Source organism: Corvus kubaryi, unplaced genomic scaffold, assembly GCF_017639235.1.
Source record: "Corvus kubaryi isolate FWS band 111438036 unplaced genomic scaffold, C.kubaryi_AGA036_p1.0 77, whole genome shotgun sequence".
Taxonomy (NCBI): Eukaryota; Metazoa; Chordata; class Aves; order Passeriformes; family Corvidae; genus Corvus; species Corvus kubaryi.
This window is the reverse complement of record NW_024582064.1, coordinates 1603198-1623207: the sequence shown is the minus strand read 5'-3', so window position 1 is coordinate 1623207 and position 20010 is coordinate 1603198. Positions and strand designations below refer to the sequence as shown.

The following is a 20010-nucleotide window of genomic DNA, read 5'->3' as shown; positions in this document are numbered from 1 at the left end:
TAGAAAGAGCCACAGGAAATTTGCTATCAGATCTCTTTCTAAATGTCTGTTGTCATTAATTAAAATACCATTAAATATAATTTCAACCCTCTAATAAACAAAGAACCCTAGAATGATTGTTTCTCTTGTTTTGACAGACTTCTTGCTATGTACAGTTCTCTGTAATAGACGTTTTGGGTTCAGGCGTAAGGGGAGAATTTTTCCCACAAGAGAAACCACAAAAATCCTAGCAAAAGAGTCTCTCTCTGATCAGCTGCTCTCCAGTGTTAAGTTCTCCACCTAGAAAGTTCTTTTACCATATGCAGCAAATATGCCATGAACGTGCTGCTTGGAACGCTGCTTTTCTATCCACCACTTCATATTGTTACCAGCTCTGTTTTAGAGCTTATTTTAAGCTTGATTTAATGTGCCCCTAAAAAAACTATCAGAACACTTTGAGAACAGAATTTTTAATTGCTCTTATCAGCAATGCTTACTGTGCAAAAGTGTACGGACTGACTATAAAAAATGCACAGGGAAAGAAACTGCAATGGCACTTCTGGGAAAAGCAATTACTATGCTAACACTGTGACAAGATAAACACAAAAATATGACTATGCAGGCAACGGGAGAAAAAGGGGAGAAAGAGGGGTGTTAACTCTTTTGAGAAGGCACACAGAGGATTCTGTAGGAAAAGTAAGAACAGAAACCTCTTTTGGGTATACACAGCTGGGAATGAAGAAGGATTTTAAAAAGCAGCTGATTCAATGGTGGTTTTGTACTGTGAATTGGAATTAGCTACTCAGAAGTCCAAATAAAAACTGGGTTGAACACTTATTCAGAAGTCAAATATTGAAAATAATATATGAAATAAGTTTCAACTTATTAATGGCCTTAGAAACATTTTGAATTTCTTACTATCAATAAAAAGGGAGGCAGCTATCATCGGTCACTGGTTGTGACTTACTAAGCAGCACAAAGCAGCAGATGATGGGATGTCTGGACAGTACCCAAAATTAGTTGCTGAGCACTCATTACTGCTAGTATTTCACTCCAACATGTGGGTAGGCCAGGGCTAAAACTCAGTACCTTGCAGAAGTGCACATTAAGAGCAAAGAGGGAACACACTGACATTACTGGGAACATACTGGAAGGTTTGCTTAATGCTTCCCCGTTCTTCCAACTACAGCAGTCAGAATGTAATGAGGGTAATCCTGACTTCTGCTCTGAACAGCAGAAGACCAAGTCCCTAGGAGAGAAGATCTACTTTGGTCCTGGTTACATTTTTATTTTAGGGACAATGAAGGATTGCAAATTGTGGCTGAATTCTCAACATTTATTTAAACAACTGAGTTTTAAAACTATACTGTGTTCAGCTGCTTTCTTTTTAGGAAATTAAGGTATTTTACTACTTGAAATCTTAAGATCTGTAATTTTAAAGTTCTGAAACTAAAGCATGTGTTGTGGAAGTTCAAGGCTAACAACTTCTAAAGAAATAATTATAGAGGCAGACAATTTAAGCATGTTCTCACACTGAAAACAAAATTTAAACTCAAGATATTTTATTCAAATCTATTCTTTGTGTGCATGCAAATACATTAAATCAATTCCCTAGATGTCAACATAAAAAAAAAAAAAAAAAAAGGAACACCTTCAAGTGCTCTGGCTTCAGTACTTTATATTTTTTAATAACAACCAAATAAAAATATAAAAAGATCCTTAAGAAGTTTTCCTAATTGCTTCTCCTAGCAAGGCCATGCTTGCCAAAGTTCTACCTTTTACATTAATGCCATAACACTAATTGATGCAGACAGAGACAACATTCCATTACAAGTATTTGAACTAACACGGTCTAATTATTCAAGAATGAAGAGCTAAGTAAGGGTTTGCCATACATTTAGGTAATGCCTATGTTTCATTTAACCCCAAATTAGAAAGACAAAATCAAAGTTATGGGACAAAAAATTGGTGCAAGTTAGAGTATGTTTTTTAAATGTAGGGTTTTTTCCCCATTGAACTGTTTCCTGATGGCATATGGCCTGAAGCCAACCTGTTGACTGAGAAAAAGATATTATCTTCTCCCCCCCACCAACAAACAAAAGAACAAAACTGATTTTGACAGCATTATGCATTCAGTCAAGTTTCATTAAGCTTCCAGTAAATCAAACACCCATTATACAATTAATAGTATTCACACATCAACTCTTTCCATCCAAAGAGCCTCCACCAGTGGATCAAAGACCAGATTCACTGCCTGAACATTAAGGCCACCACCAAAATTTGTGAAGCAGCAGCTTTGTAACAGAACACCACCACACAACCACCTTTGTCTTCAGTCCCACTTGCACACCTCAGACAAGGACTTGGACAGTGCTAAGGCCTGATTAGACAATCCAGAAATCTGTTCCAGATCCTCGTGTACCCAGGGAACAAGAGAGAAGAGCTCAACTCACCCTTCCTTGACCAAGGATTGCTTTTCCGCCCCTCGGCTCTCTCGCGAAGAATATTCGTATGCTCAATAAACTTGCTACGGGATGAACTGACTACTCTGTAGGCCTGAAAGGGAATTATACCTAAACGTACTGCTACATCCCTATGAATTTATCAAACACAAAGAGGGGAGAGGGAGAGAGGGGATTTTAAGCAAGTGCTACTGCCCATCTTAAAATGCATATAAAATTTATCCTAAGCAAGGTTAAAAAAAGTTAACAATCTGCAATACTAATATATTTATGCATTTCATGTTTCTCCATTGTTAGAAAGCAAATACAATATACCATGCAGCTTTTGAAGTGCTGCTGTGTTTCAGGAATTGAAAACAGTGTTTTAAAAGATAATTACATAATTATTTTTGTAACGTGGTAAAAATGTGACAGCAAGAGAATATGTTATTCCTCCAGAAATGCAATCATACATGTTTGATACTTTGAACAAATAGCTGCCTACCATTCAAGAGGATTACTTTGTGGGACAGGAAAATATGTACCGCTCTGGGGTGTGCTAGTCACTATCTCAGATTATGGGGGAGAAGGGTAGAAGTAAGCAATAAAATGGAGGATTTAGGGATGTGAAGCAGAGAGTCAAATATATTTAGAAGCAGGGAAGAGAATGATTACCAAAAAGCTTAACAAAAGCAGATGCTTACAAAACTTTAACATGCTTTTTTGAAGTAACTAATGCTCTTATCTTCTTTTTATGTGCCCAAATTAACAAGGTTCATATCTTCCCCTTGCAGCTTCAGACAGCTTATTTCACATCTGCCTTGCCCACTTTTAGATATTCCTAATGTTTGTGGTTGACAAGACAAGGTAAGGGGTTAGAGGGAGGTGCCTTACTCCATCTTTGGACACATCAATTTCACATAGTTTAAAATATGCTTTCCACTAAGAATGACCCAGCACTACTTATCAAAGTAACAGTAGAACAGGCAAGCAATAGCCTTTCAGTTTCACTAAATTCTCTTAAGCTGATTTCTAAGTTAGGCTGCACTTAGCTATATGCTACAATATCTACATTCATTGATGGTTTGCATCTTGACCATACTCTTTAACCCAGAACACACCTTACACCATGCCAGCTCAGAAAGCACAAACAGCTCCATCCCCAAACACTTACATAAAATAAACCACCAAAAGCAGCAACACCAGCAAGGAGATAGATCATCATGCTGTCTCCAGAAGAACCAGGAACACTCCCAGATGACATCTGGCGAGGAGGTGCTATAAGAACCATTAGGTAAATTGATGTAAAGTGCTGCTAAAATACGATCACAAAAAAGAACGATAGAATCTGAACTCTGTATGGGAAAGGATGATTCAAAAAGGGTATAAAACAGAGAGGTACAGCCTACTGATGTATCCTATGACTAAGTAACACAGGGTATGGTGCTCAAATGAACAAGGTCCATGAGTGAGCTGTTCCTAAGAGGTGAGTTTTTCTGTAAACTACATTGTCTCCCATCAGCTTCCAAGTACTGGATACAGTCTATATAGACTAAGGAATGTCAAAAAAAAAAAAAACGGAATGTAAAAAAGTTCCTGACTAATGTAGGTGAAAGAATTAATCTGTCCTTATTCCTTATGATCAGCAGAAGTAATGAATTCTCTCTTCAGTTTAATAACAGGGAATTTTTAAAAAAGCTTTTTCGTTTGAATTCATGTTCTTTCATTCTCAGACTGCTGACACTTTGATACATACCCTTCACCTCATGAATTGGCCAACAGGGCAGAGAGGTAGGATTATACAATTTATATACTTGATTGGGTACATATTAACTCTAATAGCAGTGCTACCCATTTATTTGTGATAAACTATTTCTTACTACAGTCTTGGATTCATCTGTACATCTCAAAAAGAGACCCATGAAAAACACACGTAATTCTCTTGGTCAACAAAGGTTTCCACTGAAGTTTGTGACTTGATCCCAGATGAGAAATGTCTCATTGAAAAAGAGCTCATGAAAAATAAAATGGCTCTGAGCATTGCAGTTGGCAGCTGCAAAAATAATCGCAATCTCAAAATACTGCCATCGTGTGCCAGATTATGTTTAGCATCATCTGTCTCATGACACACTTCTCAGACTCCGCTCCAATAGCCGGGCATCCTAACGGATTTGCGTATATTTATATTTTCGTTCAGCAGCAGTGTCTCCTTAACCCTCTCCCCGGGGCTGCTAGCTATAGCAGTGGTCAGCGAGCTGCCATCGCCCAACACAGCTGGCAGATTTTTTTGCCACTGGTTACACAACCCTGATGCGGCAAAAGCCACGGCTGTAGCACATCGGGTCTGCTCCCGTTCCCTCCCGGGGCCGGTAGCCCTGCAGAGGCACCGCCGCTCCGGCTGCTCTACCGGGCGATATGTAGCCTGCTATTTTATATGGAAGGGAAGGCAGCAGCGGCCACCGTTTTGCCATGGGGCGGGGGTAGGGGGTCCCGGGCCGGCTCGGCTGTCCAGCAGGTCGCGGCGGAGGTCTGAAGCAGCCAGTGTTCACAGCCCAGAATGATCGAGCAGCCGTGCCCGGCTCTCGCCCGCCCCGGCTACACCTATCGCGGCTCCGCGCTCCCCCCCGCCCGCGACCTTCGCGCGTCCCCTCCGCCGCCGCCACCCGGCCCGGCCCACCCTGCGCCCCCTCACGCCGTCCCGGTGACCTCTACCCGGCCCCGGGCAGGCTCCGCGGCGGCCCCGCGTACCACGCTGCTTGAGGCGGCTGGCGGCCGCGGGAGCCCTGCTCAGGCGGGAGGCCAGCGCCTGCGAGGCAGCCCTGCAGAGGGACATGGTGGCGGCGGAGCGAGCGGCGGACTCGGCGGCGGCGCGGAGCAGAACGGAACCGAGTTTGTGCTACTCGTCGTCGCGGGGCTGCGGTGGCAGGCACCGGTCCCGCCCCGGGCGCCGCGGGGGCGGGTCGAGCCGCAGCCCCGCCCGGCGCACCTGGACGCTGCTGCCGGCCGGGAGTGTCCTGGGGATGGCGCCGGTGGAGAGGGGCAGCGAGCAGAGCGCCAGCTGCAGCGAGAGGAGGAAGCGTCTTTCCGGAGCGCAGAGTACCCGGCGCAGTGCCCGGAGCTGCCGACACCGACCTGCCCCGCGGCAAGTAAACGGCCACTGGCGTTCGGTACTGACTGCAAGAACAGACCCGGACTAACAGGGACGGCATTTACCAAGGAGAGGGAAGATGGGGAGGAACTACTGTTTTACTTTAAAAGGAATTTCTCCAAGAGGAAAAAAAAAAAAAAAAAAAAAAAGGAGAAATCAACTAAATTCACGGCGAAGGGTACTCAGGTTAAGCACCGTGCCAAAGGCGTTCGGTGTTAGCAGTGAAACAGTCGAAGTGAATTGCTGCTGTGGAATCATGTCGACTGTCACAGTCATGGCCGTCTCCGAGTCGAACCTGTACAGCTATCCTTGTCCTCCCTACATTGTTAGGTAGTTGCCCTGTTCCTCATCCTTTCTCTATACAGAGCTTCGTTGTCCCCTCCATGATTATCTAATGTCATATTTTGCCGACTGCCATGATGCCATTTTTCCAGTCTTTGTCCTTGACTGACCTTGATGCACAAAGAGAGGGCAGAAGTGTTCAGAAGGCAGGGCTCATACCCAAGACTGACATTGACTGTGTAGTCTCACCACTGTGGGCACCTTTCAGGTATGGCCAGTTCCCAAAATGCTCACAGGAAAATGCACATTTTAGCATTTGTACAGACGCCATTCTTATATTTGCTTATTTTATAAATTTAGCAGTGAAAATGATGGCAGAGCAAAAATACACTTCTGGAGTATTTACTCAACTTCATCTGAACTGATGTCTAACCTAACCTTCCAGAATAGCAAAGGCAGTTTTGAAAGTAAGACTGGTAAACTATGAAATGGAAATGCCAATAAAACAACTTCAAGACCAGCAGAATGAAATATTAATGGCAAAGAAAGTAGTTTCAGGTTTCTTCTAGACTTTATAATTTATTTTTAATTATGCACATGAAATGTATGAACATACAAGTAATTAGATAACTTTTTACTTCTTCTGTGCTCATTTATTTGTAGGACAACTGGTCCTCATGTTACCTCTTTGTGAGTATGTCATCAGCCTATGAAAGAAGAGAAAAAATTCTTAGCAATAAAAAATTTAGACGTGATGAAAGTGGTTAGAAACATCTCATAACATCCTGCATTTTCATCTATAAAGGAATATTTATGGGGAAAAATAACCACAGCACAAGTTTTTCTCTTAGTATAAGGAATTAATGGCATATTAATTGCTCTGAGGCCATAATCCCCAAAGACTTCTTAGGTGGCAGAAACACAAAATATGTTTTTATACCGAAAAGGACAATGACCACATACAATTTGCCCTATAGTGCCCATCTACAGGCATTGACTTTACATCATCTTATGTGTAATATAGAAGTGAAACTGAGAAAAAACATACCCCACTGTTAACATGTTAAAATAAAAAAGATGAAAAGATATCTATCTTTAGTCACTCTTGTTTCCTTGCCACTGAGCCATTTATAAGGTATTCAATTTACAACCTTTATTTATTATAGACACTGTAAGAGATGTGTTATTTTCTAAGAGTTTGCATGTCCAAGATAGAAAGCTGAGAGAGAATATGCACACAAGTGAATATATGAAAATACAGATCAGCCACCTTACCATTTTAAAGCTGGGAATGAGTTAAAAGAATAGCAAAAGCCAAGACACAAAGTATAGAGGAAAAAAGTAAGAGAAGAATCTAAGTCAGTTCAGTATTTTGACTCCTAAGAGATGTCAAAGATCTTCAGAATTTGTGTTCAGCTAAGTCAAAAGCATTTGGATGTGCACACTTACTATGAACATCCTGTACACTTATGTCCTCTCTCTTGTTTTCTTCTTTCATATTCCATTACATCTTCATTATGCTGCTTGATAAGCTATAAAATAGCAGTACATTATAAACAGCTATACAATTCACAGCTGGATCCAGCCAACAAAAAGAGTTCTACAGAATATAAAATACCTGTTATCAGAATGCAAACCAGTATGTAACTGAAGCCATCCAGAACACGTATGTAAATTATCAACTGAAAAAGGTGTGGAAACAATGCCTAGGATAAACATTTTCTCCTGACGGGTGGGGGGGAGGGGGGGGGCCTCCCACTGCCAATTAATTGACTACCCCCCAAAAAAAAGAAAACCCCAAAGGGAATCCATCCAACTCTGAAAACAGTGTCACCTTGGGGAGTGCTGCTTATCTTGCCTGATTCTTCCTGAGAGCTACTACACCCTGTTTGCTTTAACAACTGAAGTCTGTGAGTTCTCTGAAACAGGGAGTATCTTACATGTGCACTTTGCTCAGGAAAAAGGGGTCTTAATCTATTGAAATCAGCTAAAACCACCTTAATCAGCTGAAAAATAAGAAGAGAATGCATTGGTAGTCTGATAAATACATTTATCTGGGCACATCCCTATGTCTTTTTTTTTTGTTAAGATCCACAGGGAAAATAATGCCAAAGCATTAATCCAACAGGCTTGAAGAATTAACTCTGTTGTGGGTGCTTTACGTTTGCAACAGAGAGAAGCTGAAGAAGTTGTTCATTTTTTTTAAATAAGGGCACAACATAAAGCTGGGAAAACATAAATAATGAACATAATCATGCCTAAATCTTTACACCTGTTACGACCACCCATTACCACAATAAACTCAGTAGGTTGTAGTCACTGCATTCATAGCACTACTATGATTTTTAAGAATAGTTAAATTCAACAAAACCAAATGAAAACACTTACAAAAGCCCACAAGGCAGCACTGGTGCTAAACGCCAAGCCAACTCCCAGCCAGTTTGGTTGGGCACTATTCGCTTTTTTCACAACAAATGCAGAACGAGTAAAAGCTAAAAAGGCACAAGATTACAAATGCATTAACATTTCTCAGGTTTAGACCACCAAGTACTTATTGACATTCATGCAATCAGGGAAAAAAGCCAAACCACAACACAAACCCCAAACCAATGCAATGATGATGTGGTCTCCATAGCATTGTGATAGCTGATCAGTTCGTAGCTAACACCGCAGCATGTGCTCCCTGATCTGTGAGAGAGGGGCCGGGGGGCTGCCAACAACTCAAAAGCAGTCCCTTTTGCCCCTTCCCCAACCACAGTAACTATCCCTTCCCGCATCTTCTGCTCTATAAAGGTGCCTCTCACTGTCCCCTACCTAAAGCTCCCAGCCCCAGGCCTTCCCCACCTCCCATCCCCTACCTAACCAAGAGCACTCAGGGCATAGCCTTCCTGGGAAAGGCCGGCACCATCACCGCAGCGAGACATGTTGAGCCCTCCCCCCGCCAGGAAGCAACACCAAATTAAAACAGAAAAATAAAAGATTAAAGGTAACTAATGAGCTTTGATTAAAAACAGTAAAAGGAGAGAAGCCGCCACCGCAGCTTGCTCTAATACCAGACGCAGACCGGCCCGCGGGGACGCCGCCGCCGCCTGCACAGGCAGCAGAGCTCCCACAGCCCTGAGTCACTGGGCCGGGCCGGGCCGGGCCGGGGCAGACCCCACTCGCCTACCCCGAAGGGGCTCTCGCCCCGCCACCACCGCCGCTCACCGAGGCTGGGTGCTACCGCCACCAGTCCCCAACACCTCACCCCCCTCAGGGCCGCCGCCATCTTGTCGACCGGACCCGGCTCCGCCCGTGGGGGTGGGACCGCCCCGCCCCGCCCCGTCCGTGCCCCGCGCGGGCGAGCTCCGCCGCGCGAGGCCCGGCGAGCCCTGCGCAACGCCATGGCCCCCCACCCTTCCCCGCCCGCCACCAGCACCGAGCAGTGCCGCCACCCCGCCGAAATCGCCCCAGGCCGGCCCCGACTGCGTAGCGGGGCTCACACAACTGGCGGGGCGGGGCCGGCGCGGGGCCGTGGCGCATGCGCGGGTTCACCGTGACCCGGCTGGGGAAGCTCCACGGTGCCATTTTGGCGGCGGTTCCGCGGCCGCTCGGGACCACGTGAGCGCGCCCGAGGCTGGCGCGGGGAGCCCGGCGCGCGCGGCGGCCGGAGGGGCCGGGAGTGCCCGGGAAGGCCCTGGCCGGCCCTGGCCCGCAGCCGCGGCGGCGCGGGTGGCAGGCAGCGGGGGCGGCTGTACTTCAGTGGGAAGGCTCACGGCGGCGGCGGCCGAGTGGCGGGGACGGGACGTAGCCCGCCCGCCCACTCACTCTCCTCGTCGGAGCCCATCGGCGGCGCCGGAGCCGGCGGCGGGGAGGATGCCGTCTGTGAGCCTGCCGCCCAAGGAGAACGCGCTCTTCAAGCGCATCCTGGTGAGTGGCGGGGCGGGAGGCCCGGGCTCGGCCGCGGGGACCGGGTTGAGGAGGCCCCGGCTCGAACCCCGAGCCGGCGGGGAGCGGAGCCCCGGCGCCGCCGCCCCGAACGCGGCTCCTTACGGCTGGGGCAGGCCGGTCCCAGCGCCGCCTGTCACCCACGCCCCTCCCGCCTCGCTGGGGCAGCGCTGGGGGCCGCCGCGTCTCCCCGCTCGCCCACCAGGTCCCGGTGCTGGCCGCGGTGGAGCACCCCGGGCTCCGGGAAGTACCCCGCGGCCCCTTCATTCATTGCTCGCCGTTGCAGCCGCTGTCCTGCCGAACTACCCGCCCTGGATTCGCTTTATTTTTTTTTTCTTTTATAACTCAGATTTTTGCTATAGACGGTAATCATGTTTGTTGGTCGGTGGGAAGATGGCTTTCAGAGGAGGCAGTGGAGAAGGATGAAGGTTTTGAAGTCTTCCCGAAGTTTAACTTGCAGCCAACTCCTGTGGAACTTTCTCAGTCGATTTTTCTGGGTGGCACGTGGCATATGGATGAGAGAACATTCAGTGGAATTTAGGCAATAAGCCTGGTTTTTAGAATGAGGTTAAGATGGTCTACAGTCCAAATACCAGCAAAATGTGCCCAGTTCAGCTACATCTTAAGGAACTTGTTTCAGGTTTATGCGGTGTTGCAGGAACATTGTATTTCTAAGGACTTGGGTGGAATTGGAAATGTCTCAAGTTTGTTAGTGAGCAACTTCAGTGGATTTGTTTAGAAGGTTCTGTATGTAGATCAAGCACTATACCTTTTTCTCTCAGATGAAGTCGGTTTTGTCTAAAAATCTCATGTTGTCTTTCAAAGAGACTTAAGCTACTATTTTGAGTCCTTCCAGAGATCAGAAGTAGGATGAGTACTGTTGTCCTGTTGGAGCAACAGTGCTCTTAAGGTTCTGTAAACTTGTGCCACTTAAGTGGGAGGGATGTGTACAGTCTTCTGTAACCTCTTTTTCCAAAATATTTTATGAAAATGGAACACATAGAACTAGAAAGCCCTATGAACAGGCATGTGACCATGAGACATGCAGTTTCATTTAGGGTTAAAAAGTAAATATAATGAACTATGAATCTAATTTCTACTTTGAAAGATTCAGTCATGCTTTGGAGTTGGTATGAGTTGTGCTTTGTTAGGGTCTGGGAAAGATCTAGCCTTGATGCTCAGTGATCCATCCTCCTTTGCGTTGACGATGGTTTGTGTGATTACAGGGCAGATTGAATCAAGGAGCTTGTCTGTGTTTAAATCTGAGCGGGTTTGGTTGGTTTTTTGTTTGTTTTTTTTAATTTTTCCCTTTGCTTGGATTTGTCTGAGTACTTGTGTGGAGGGCAGGAACAAACAAGGAATAAGAGTCCTTGGAGAAAGTGCTGGCTCAGCACCCTTGCATTCATAACTTGATTCAGATTAGAAAAGGTGTGCCCCAGTGCAAGCAGATTTCTGTACACTTTTTTTTAAAACTGAAAATCTTCAATAACAATTGAGGAGTTTGATGTATTGGATAGACTAAAAGTTGTGTCATTGTGATCTTTTCCTGTGTCTCACAGGGATGACAGATGTGTAGTCTGGTATTTAAGACTGCCCTGTGCTGCAGTATCTTTATAACATGTGGTGAATAGAAAAGGCTTGAAGCTGGTTTTCCTCATACTGAAAATTTTGCTAATGAACTACTTGTCTGCCTTGTTATGGATAATGACCCTACTTTGTGAAGTTTTGGTTACATGTTTGACTTGAATTAGTGAGACATCTTTTAGGAAGTCCTAAGTGCAGGCCCTAAGAAAAATTACTTCTCTTCTCCTGTGCCTTCATTCCACCTCTCTCTTCCTGCAGCCTCTCCGCACTCTACACCATCTTTTCTGGAGACGGTAGCACTTCATCCTCTGCCACCTCTTGTAGTGTCCCGTGGGAGGCTGAACAGCAGCAGGAGGAGCTGAGGTCTGTCTGTGCAGCTCTGAGCCCCTGGCCAGGAATGAGGTGGTCCTGGGTGGACCCATGCTGCCTCCTGGCCCAGCCAGGCCATGTGTCCTGTTAAGCATGCCTGGATGATATTTTTTTCAACAGATGCTTTGGGAACTGACCCAAGTGTTATTGAAAGGATGCCATACCCTACAGATACGTAATTACTGGTACACAGGCTGTTAACAGATGTATAAACCCATTCCCATGCTTATTTTCATGAAGATAATAAACACAGGAGCTAAGTAGATAACTATTTTTGCAAGTAAAGCATAAAGTTGGGGTTTTTTCAATCTGTTTTGTGTGTGTTTTCAATTCCTGAGGCTTAATTTCTTTTTTCTTTTTTTAAGATGTATACCTGTAACACACATGTTACCAACCTGCCCAGCTTTGCTTAGCAAAGGGCAATAAGTAGCTTTCAGAGTTTGGTTTTTTTGTTTGTTTAGTAATAAACGTCCTGCATGATCAGTACATTTCTCATGTATGGGTTTGCTCACAATCCAGCATTTCCACTAGCCTGAGAAATTCTGAGTTCAGAACTGTGTACACTTTGCCTTTGCATGTTCCAACACATTGTAACTAGACTAACCTCTTTTAGTCACTTTACAGGTACGTGGAGGTTCTGATAGAAACATTTTTCCGTTTGAAAGGCATTTTACAATTCAAGAGTTCCTGCAGGACAGCGGAAAAGAGATCTGCATGGTTAGCTTGAATCAAAAAACCACCCACAGGATTAGCAATCACCGTTCTCCTTAAACTTGCACTTCCATTTAAAGAAAGTATCTAGCTTATATAGTTTTTATAGTTTTAACTATTTGCTGTTAGGTCTACAAGTAGATGTTCTACTGCTCAGAGATTCTGAGGAATTTAGAGCAAAAGTGGATCTCAACATTTGAACATTTAAAATAATTGAGTCCATATGATACTTTTGAACACACATAATGTGTTCAAAAGTATCATACAGTCCAGAAATTACTGGAGAATAATTCAGGTGGTGACAGGGGAAAGGGCAGAATAGTAAACACAACACAGTAATGGGGAAGTTGGCATTTTGGTACACAGAAGGCTGGATGCACTATGAAGTAATGGAAAAAGTAGTTTACTCCATTTCCTCCCCCCTTACTATTCAAGTATAGAACTAGTAGTTGTAGAAAGTAAGATTGACTAATTTTTACTTTATTTTTAATATTATTTAATTAAATTTTATTTAATTAATTGTTTAAAATTAAATATAACTGATGAATATTCCTTGAATATTCCTGGCATTTTGCAAAATTAGTTGTCTGCTGTATCCAGGCAGGTTCAGTTCATCAATGATGTTCATTTTATTTCATGAATCCCAAAGATAATCTTCAATTAACTTTTCTTTGGATGTAGAAGTTAAATATATTGAAAAAGTATTGAAGAAAAATTAAATACAAAGCTGTTAGAGGTGACATATATTTTGTGGAAGAGTTTTTCACTCCCTTGAAACATCAGAGGATGCAGTTCTTGGAGTCATCATGTTCTGGCAGACTAAGGTAGTGCAAGTATTTCTCACCATGGGTAGTCAGCTTAGCCTTTAATTAGCAAACAGAAAAAAAGTCCAAGTATTTAAGAAGTGAAACATCGTTGTATTTTATGTTGGAAATAAGCAATGCAGGTGTGTAAGTGTGTTTAGTCCTTGTTTAAACAGTTTCACTGGCTCACAACTGTATTAGGTGCTGTAGAAGTAGTGTACTGAGGAAGAAGATGCCTTGTGGTCTGAGCTGGTGTATATTACATTGTGTGAAGGTTAGAGTTTCCCTGTTCAGGACTGGGGGTTAGCCATGGCCGTTATCACATATGGAGGCTATTCGTCTTTCATCTTCTATCAGTTTCCTTAGGTGCTGTGCAGGCTTGACTGGGCGTAGCTAGAACCTATGTGCTCCACTGGGGCATTCCAGTAACCGGGGTGTCTGCTGCAGGATAGGGCCATTGGAATTTCACCTTCATGTGGTTGTTTTTACCTTAGCATTGCAGTGCTTGAGGGCATTGTCATTGAGCTGGTGGTCTTCCTTTCCATGCTGGTTTTGACCAGTGTTCTAGTAAGTGATATAGGAACTTCCTGGTGATAAAAAGCCTGTTGAACAACCTCTCTTAAATGCCTCTGCTGTAAATATGCCAAGTCCCTCCTGCTGGGCCATCTTCCTGTTGCTTCATTCCAGAATGTGCTCTCTGTCCCTCCACTTTGAAACTAGACAGACCAGTGCTTCTCCTTTACTAATACTTCCATCAGCATGAATCCTTTAAAAATAATGTTCTCTCCATAGAAATTCAGGTGCTGACTTTTAAGATTGCTGAGGTGACAGACTTGGAAATCTCTTAAGTCATCATAATTCAAGATTAAAGACTTGATTTCCAGGATTTCACTTTTATCAGTAACCAAATAAATTAGCACAATTTGTTTGCCATCTAGTGATTGCATTTGCATGGCTGTACAGTAATCAAGTCTGCACACCACTGGAATTTTACCATGTACTGTCTCTCAGCTGAAATATGGAATTGCTAGCAAGGCGTTTCCAATAGCTTGTCTGTTGAGATGTCAATCACTTTTCTTTGCCAAGGGGAATACCCTGCTTGGTCAGTAGTAGTAGAAAGAGAAATTGTATCTTGGCAGAAATACTGGAATGGAAGTACAGGATAGATCTGCTGCTTTAAGTAGAATCACTGATAATTGTCTTTCAGAACTGTTTCTCAAACCTGCTAAAAAAATTAATTAGTGTTTGAGACTTTAGGATGCCATTGAGGATTCTCTTGAGCAATACAGCTGTTACTAAAGCCTGTTCACCAAATTAGGCCATTTTTTGTCACCAGGGCTGTCAGAAATTGTAGAAACATGATTGACTGCTGTAAATTTTTGAGGAGCAGCATAATTTTACCTGTTTCACTGGTGAAAATAAAAGACTAATTAACAGAAACATCCTCACAGTTGTAAGATTATAGCCAGTCTTACATTGTTGTGGCTATAGATACTCTTAACTGAATCCAATGTGGTTTTAATTGGGGCAGGGGAGTTAATTCCATTTATATGGTACTACCCTTTATTTTGGTTAGCATCTGATGAAGCTGTATTTATTTCTGTTTTTGAAAGGTTTTCTTAATAAGATTTTCATGATTGCACTTTTTCTGGATGTCTCAGGTTTAAATCTCTTGTCTGCAGCAGCACTGTGTCAATGCAACAGGATTGGGCATAAGGAATTGTGTGTTTTCTGATTTTGCTGATAGGGAATTTAGAGAAAATTAGCAATTATTCATTGCCACCCTTAAAAGTGAGGTCAGTGAGACTTGTTACAGGGATTTCTGTTTGCTTATGTGATACCACAGAATCAGTGAACCTTGTAATATAATAGACCCATTTAACTGCTTCTCAACACTCAGTGCTACCAGACCTCATCTTGCATACCTCAGTGCTAAGGGTGAGGAGTACTCTAGGTGTAATACAAGGGTAGAAAATGTCAATAGCCTCTCCATGTATCTTGATTATTTTGCGAGATACATGGACACTTCAGGTCTAAGTCCAGAACAGCCAATATGCCAGATCTTGGAATTTGAATTGATACACTTAGTTGATGATCTTTAAAAGCCAAGCATATCCTGTGCACATGGGATCTTTTGTGAGGTACAGTCAGTTTCTTAATGAGTTCAGGGGTGAAGCCTGAATGTAGGGGTTCCAGGGTCATGGATGGAAGTCAGCGTATTTTAGTAGACAGGGCCAAATTCGTGATAATTCTGCCCAAGAAGGGACTAAAGTAAGGAAGTACAGGCCAACAGAACTGATGTTGAATAATGGGTGTTTTTCAGCAAGTCTGTCTTCAGTAAGAGGATTTCTAGTATTCTAAAAGAGCTGTAGTTAACTCTTTGTCAGCCCCTGTTTCCAGCTGAATTTTGTTAAATATGGGAATGAGACCAGTTCAAAAGCGTAGACATAGCATAGAATTTTTTCTGCCTTAGTATTAAATGAAAAGGTACACATATTTCTTACATTCTTCCTAACTAATTTGAATTGGAACTTGTTCTGTTCCTCTGGTTGTATTCTACCAAGCACTGCTAGTTATGAAGGTATCAGTGGCTTCCAAAAGGTAAGGTGTGATGTGCAGAGGAGGATTTCTTAATCTGTTGAACCAGGCAATTGCTGAAGCTGTTTGTTACACACAACAGTTCAACTAATTAACACTTTAGAGCAGTGCAAGAGGATAGCTGGTTTCAGTTTGACAGCAGAAAATTATGCAAGTTTGCTCCAGAGTTTTTCAGTATTAACATAGCTGTAAGATTTGTGTGGTTTCTTCAGTCCTTGGGTTTATACATCTTGTGTTTGTAATGAAATTGAATCGGTGTGGTGGAATATCTTTTGCCTGGAGCTACTGAGCTGTTTGATATGGTTAGTGCTCAAAAGACCCACTAATTCATGGCAAGTAGTAGCTCCTAATGCTTTCAGAATCTTCTTTACTACATTTAGCTTGAATTAGTGCATGTTAGTGACTTGACCTGATCTTGTCTACCTGTAGAGAGAGGAAGTGTGCTGGAAAACAGCCTTGAGCTGCACGGCACCTGAATTTACTATCTTGTAAGTGCTGCATCTGAGCCATGCCAGAAGAAATAGATGGCGTCAGAGTGGCAGACGTGCATATCCTGTGCTGTAAGTGCACACCTTAAGTAATGCAAAGACCGAGGATTCCAATGCTTCCCACTGCCATAGGTCTCACAGCATCATAGTTGCCAGCATTGCTGTCAGATGCCCCAAGTCTACATCCATGACTGCCACTGGGGGAAACTGTGGGGCCCCCTAAGAGCACACTGCTGTAGTTGAAAGGGTTTGTTGTAGAGTTGTAGAATAATTTGGGTTGGAAGGAACCTTTAAAGGTCATCTAGTCTAACTCCTTGTCCACCATGGATCTGCTCAAGCTTCAGAACCTTAGGGAAGAGGATTAGCAGAGTGTCAAATCTGTGAATTGTTTTGGCTTAGCAGTCCATTCTCCATTGTACTTCCTCTTGGGGACTTGCAGATGCAAGTAATACATTTACCTGTGCCCATGTGTAGATCAGCTGTCCTAGTAACTCTTGTATATGATAGGGTATAGTCTGCAATGTATTTCCTCTGATGATGACACTGGCTATGTCACTTGCTGAGGGAGAGGGGCTGAATACAGTGAACTACCAATGAGAAGTTCAGTTTGCAGCTCTGCTGTCTTTTGGGGTTTAATTCCAATTTTGGCACTCATTTGGTGAAGAAAATTATATTCTTCAGCTAGTCTGTCACAGCATTGACTAAGTTAGGATGCTTGCTTTTACAGCATTACTGTGGGTGAGAAGTGATTTCCTGTGGGGGTTTTGGTGGGGCTTTTGGTTTGGTTGGTTTGGGTTGGTTGTTTTTAAGTATTAGGGCATTAGGTAGTTTGCATTCATTTTACTTCAGTTAATTTGCAGATGTGGGGTGTTAGGTTGTAGTAAAAAGTGTGACCTGGTAAAACACAGAGTCTTAGAGAAAACAGTTAAAAGTACTTCATACTGTTTTTTGTAAAATTCTCTCTTTAATAGAAATTGCACACTGTTTTTGGTTCCTGTTCAAAGGGCATAACAATTGTGTGATCCCACCCACCTGGGTCTGCTGTATCAATTTTATTCTCAAACTGCTCTTTCTTATAATCAGTTGTGCTGATTCAAGTAAGAATAAAAAGAAAGCAGTCAATAATGCCCCAGTGCTCCCACTTGTGAGCTTGAGGAGTTGATGGTATCTTCTTTGCTTTGGTAATTGCTCTTGAGGAAAAATATCTAGTCTTGCATGCTTTCAGGTGGGAAGATAAAAGGCAGTTTCTCCTTTATGTTGGTCTCCTGTGACTGTCTTCATCTTGCTCATTAAACACTTTTGGGTGTGCTTCTCACCTGTTTTAATCAGCTGCAAAATCCAGGCTGGATAGACTCCTATGAGACTTTCTGTTTTGTTTTACTTCTGCAAATTAGTTTTAAAACACTCTTGAATCAGCTAGGTTGTACCTATGTATTTTCTCAAGTGTCCCTGTTTGAAAGGGAGTTTTCTACTTTGTGTTGTGATCGAGGTGATTCTTCTTGTAGATTGGGTTGCACTTGGTGGCAGTGTAGATTCACTGAAACTTCTAGTCAGGCTCATGGTAAGTCCTGGTGTTACGCTGAGCTAGAACTGTTGAGCTGATGTTAACTATTGATGTTACTGAATATACAAGACACTTCAGTCTGCAGTGTAGTTATTACAAAATGTCTTAAAAATAGCACATTTAAGTCTGTATGACTGTTAAATTATTTACTGTAGTTATTAAATGCTTGCAGGATGTGAAGACTGCTTTGTGATAAAAGAGGATTTGCACTCCTGGGTGTGAATATATGCAAAATATTTCATGTACAAATGGCAGAGTCCAGGCTGCTGTGTGCTGTGTATTTGATGCTGAGGGATATACTTGCATGTCAAAATGCTGTACTTGACTATTATCCTTTAGTGTTAGTTGGAAACACATGTATTTGACCATTAAAATGTCTAGCTTGAGAGGGAAGAATTTCTTGAGGGGTAAAATATGCTGCCTGCTTATAGGTAACAAACAATTAGAGAGCCTACTTGTATACATTTCAAAAATATAAAATCTCTAAAATGCACTTGTGACAATGCATTTGTTCATACAGTATATAAAGAAAATAGTGCTGAATTAAGTTTGGATAAAAGTCATCTCTGCTGTTGTAAGCAGCTCTTAGTGCTACTGTAATCAGTAGCATGGCCCTTGTATAACAACCTTGTAGTTACCTTGTTCAAGAATCCATGTCACTGCTCACTACCTGTAGGTTTGGCAGCAAGATTTAGAGAGTAGATGGGAGAAGATTCAAAACTGGAAAGCTGGGGCAGGGGGGGAACAAACTCCATGTAGCTGTGAGCTTATGGCTAGACGTAGGTAAGTTATAAATAGTGGGAGTCTTTTCACCTTTCTTCATGGCAGCCACCAAAGAAGAAATGTGGAGGAATTTATTTGCATTTGACACAATGAGCCACGTGCATGTGTGGGGCATCTGGCCAGAGACTGAGTCTGCACAAATGCCTTAATACAATTCAGAGAGCACCAGAATACAAGCCCTCCTTCCACCTCAGACTTGGGATTTTGGAAAATATGGGGCATCTCTGTTCCTTAAAATTTCAATGTAAGTCTGTCTAGTAATTGCCATGCATTCCAATCCACTTGGTGGTGGGGGAAATGATGCAAATGCAAATTGTCACCTCCTATGGTCTTGCATGATTTTGAAGGAGTCATACTTCGCCTGTCTCATCTTACTGATTCTTTGTAGAATTGTATTGAAGCAGATGTTATTTCCTTCCTATAAATACAGAAAATTAGTTAAAAGTTATGAAAAGAATCTTGGTGTGTTTGGAATAGGTTGTCATTCTGGCCACAGCATGCAGAGAAAAGCTTGTTAGATGTCTTAAAAGATCTGGTAACTTACTAAATTAAAAACTTCGAAGGGCAGGAAATGTGTATAGATTCAGTACTGCTGTAGAGTCAGATTCTGTTCTTCTGGAGCGTTAGCCTTAACCTTACTCTTTTAAAGTTTAGCTTTTGTTTTCTCATCGCATGATGTCACAAGTTGTAGCTGCAGTACTTGTCTGTCAAGCATCACAAGCATGCTCTCACTGCTGGCTTTGAAGTTTATATGTGCAGGAGTTTAGCTTAGTGCAGGCAACTCTGCTCTTCTAGCCATCTCTGGAACAGAGAAATCTGTTACTTCTGCAGAACAGCTGTCCGAAAGTAAGGGTCAGAGCTCTGGTCATGACTGTGACAAGCTAATTTTCTGGGAGGAAACAAACTACCCAGATGAATAAAATTCCTGTTTCCAGAAAGCCTGTATCTTTATGTCCCAAGAATACTTGACATGACACCATACCTGCTTCTGTAATTTTTTTTTTTTTTTTTTAATTTAAATTGCTGGTTCTTTTTTCTTCTCTTACTCAGAAACTACTTACTTGCTTAAGGATCTTCTTTTCGCAGGCTCTGTATATATTTTCTGTCTCCTTTTTATGAAAAGATTTTTGTTTGAATTGTCTGTTCCTTGAAACTACAGGTTCACCGAGGTTCGTACTAGCCATGGTTGCATAGGCTTCATTCCTGGCTCCCTTCTGTCTTATTCACACGTTAATTTAAGCTTGTTAGCCCATAATCTCTCTGGAGAATGAGTTAAGTATGTGCACAGCTTCAGGCAGGGGAATCTCAGTGGTGCTGTTGGGCCCACTATGAG

The 20010-nt window shown here is 42.9% G+C and overlaps 3 protein-coding genes across 4 annotated transcripts in view; 1 reads left to right on the top strand and 2 right to left on the bottom strand.

Annotated features, from left to right (window-relative positions):
• The window catches only part of LOC121676013 (mitochondria localized glutamic acid rich protein), a 29415-nt gene extending 24022 nt beyond the window's left edge, over window positions 1-5393 (bottom strand). Inside the window, exons 1-3 of one of the 2 annotated variants that reach the window (XM_042051902.1) lie at window positions 5169-5393; window positions 3595-3698; window positions 2433-2535 (exon numbers count right to left, since the gene is read on the bottom strand). In XM_042051902.1, coding sequence (XP_041907836.1) covers window positions 2433-2535; window positions 3595-3698; window positions 5169-5253 — 292 coding nt within the window. In that variant the 5' untranslated portion in view covers window positions 5254-5393. The remainder of the gene's footprint in view (window positions 1-2432; window positions 2536-3594; window positions 3699-5168) is intronic. The other variant, XM_042051901.1, reaches the window with a different exon arrangement.
• A 1006-nt stretch (window positions 5394-6399) lies between these two features.
• On the bottom strand, window positions 6400-9250 carry NDUFC1 (NADH:ubiquinone oxidoreductase subunit C1). Its single transcript, XM_042051904.1, has 4 exons — window positions 9058-9250; window positions 8239-8342; window positions 7300-7382; window positions 6400-6557 (listed from the first exon to the last, which is right to left on the bottom strand). Coding segments are annotated over exons 1-4 (366 nt in total). The 5' UTR covers window positions 9236-9250; the 3' UTR covers window positions 6400-6556.
• Window positions 9251-9343: 93 nt separating this feature from the next.
• Window positions 9344-20010, top strand: part of NAA15 (N-alpha-acetyltransferase 15, NatA auxiliary subunit) — a 36536-nt gene continuing 25869 nt past the window's right edge. The window contains exon 1 of the mRNA XM_042051898.1: window positions 9344-9759. Coding sequence (XP_041907832.1) covers window positions 9706-9759 — 54 coding nt within the window. The 5' untranslated portion in view covers window positions 9344-9705. The remainder of the gene's footprint in view (window positions 9760-20010) is intronic.

Excerpts from the sequence above, each read along its gene's own strand:
- NDUFC1 (XM_042051904.1), bottom strand. The coding sequence starts at position 9,235 with ATGGCGTTGCGCAGGGCTCGCCGGGCCTCGCGCGGCGGAGCTCGCCCG. Across the intron at positions 8,343-9,057 it reads GGCGGTAGCACCCAGCCTCG|CTTTTACTCGTTCTGCATTT; the intron begins GTGAGCGGCGGT and ends GTGCCTTTTTAG. Across the intron at positions 7,383-8,238 it reads GTGCTGCCTTGTGGGCTTTT|CTTATCAAGCAGCATAATGA; the intron begins GTAAGTGTTTTC and ends GCTATTTTATAG.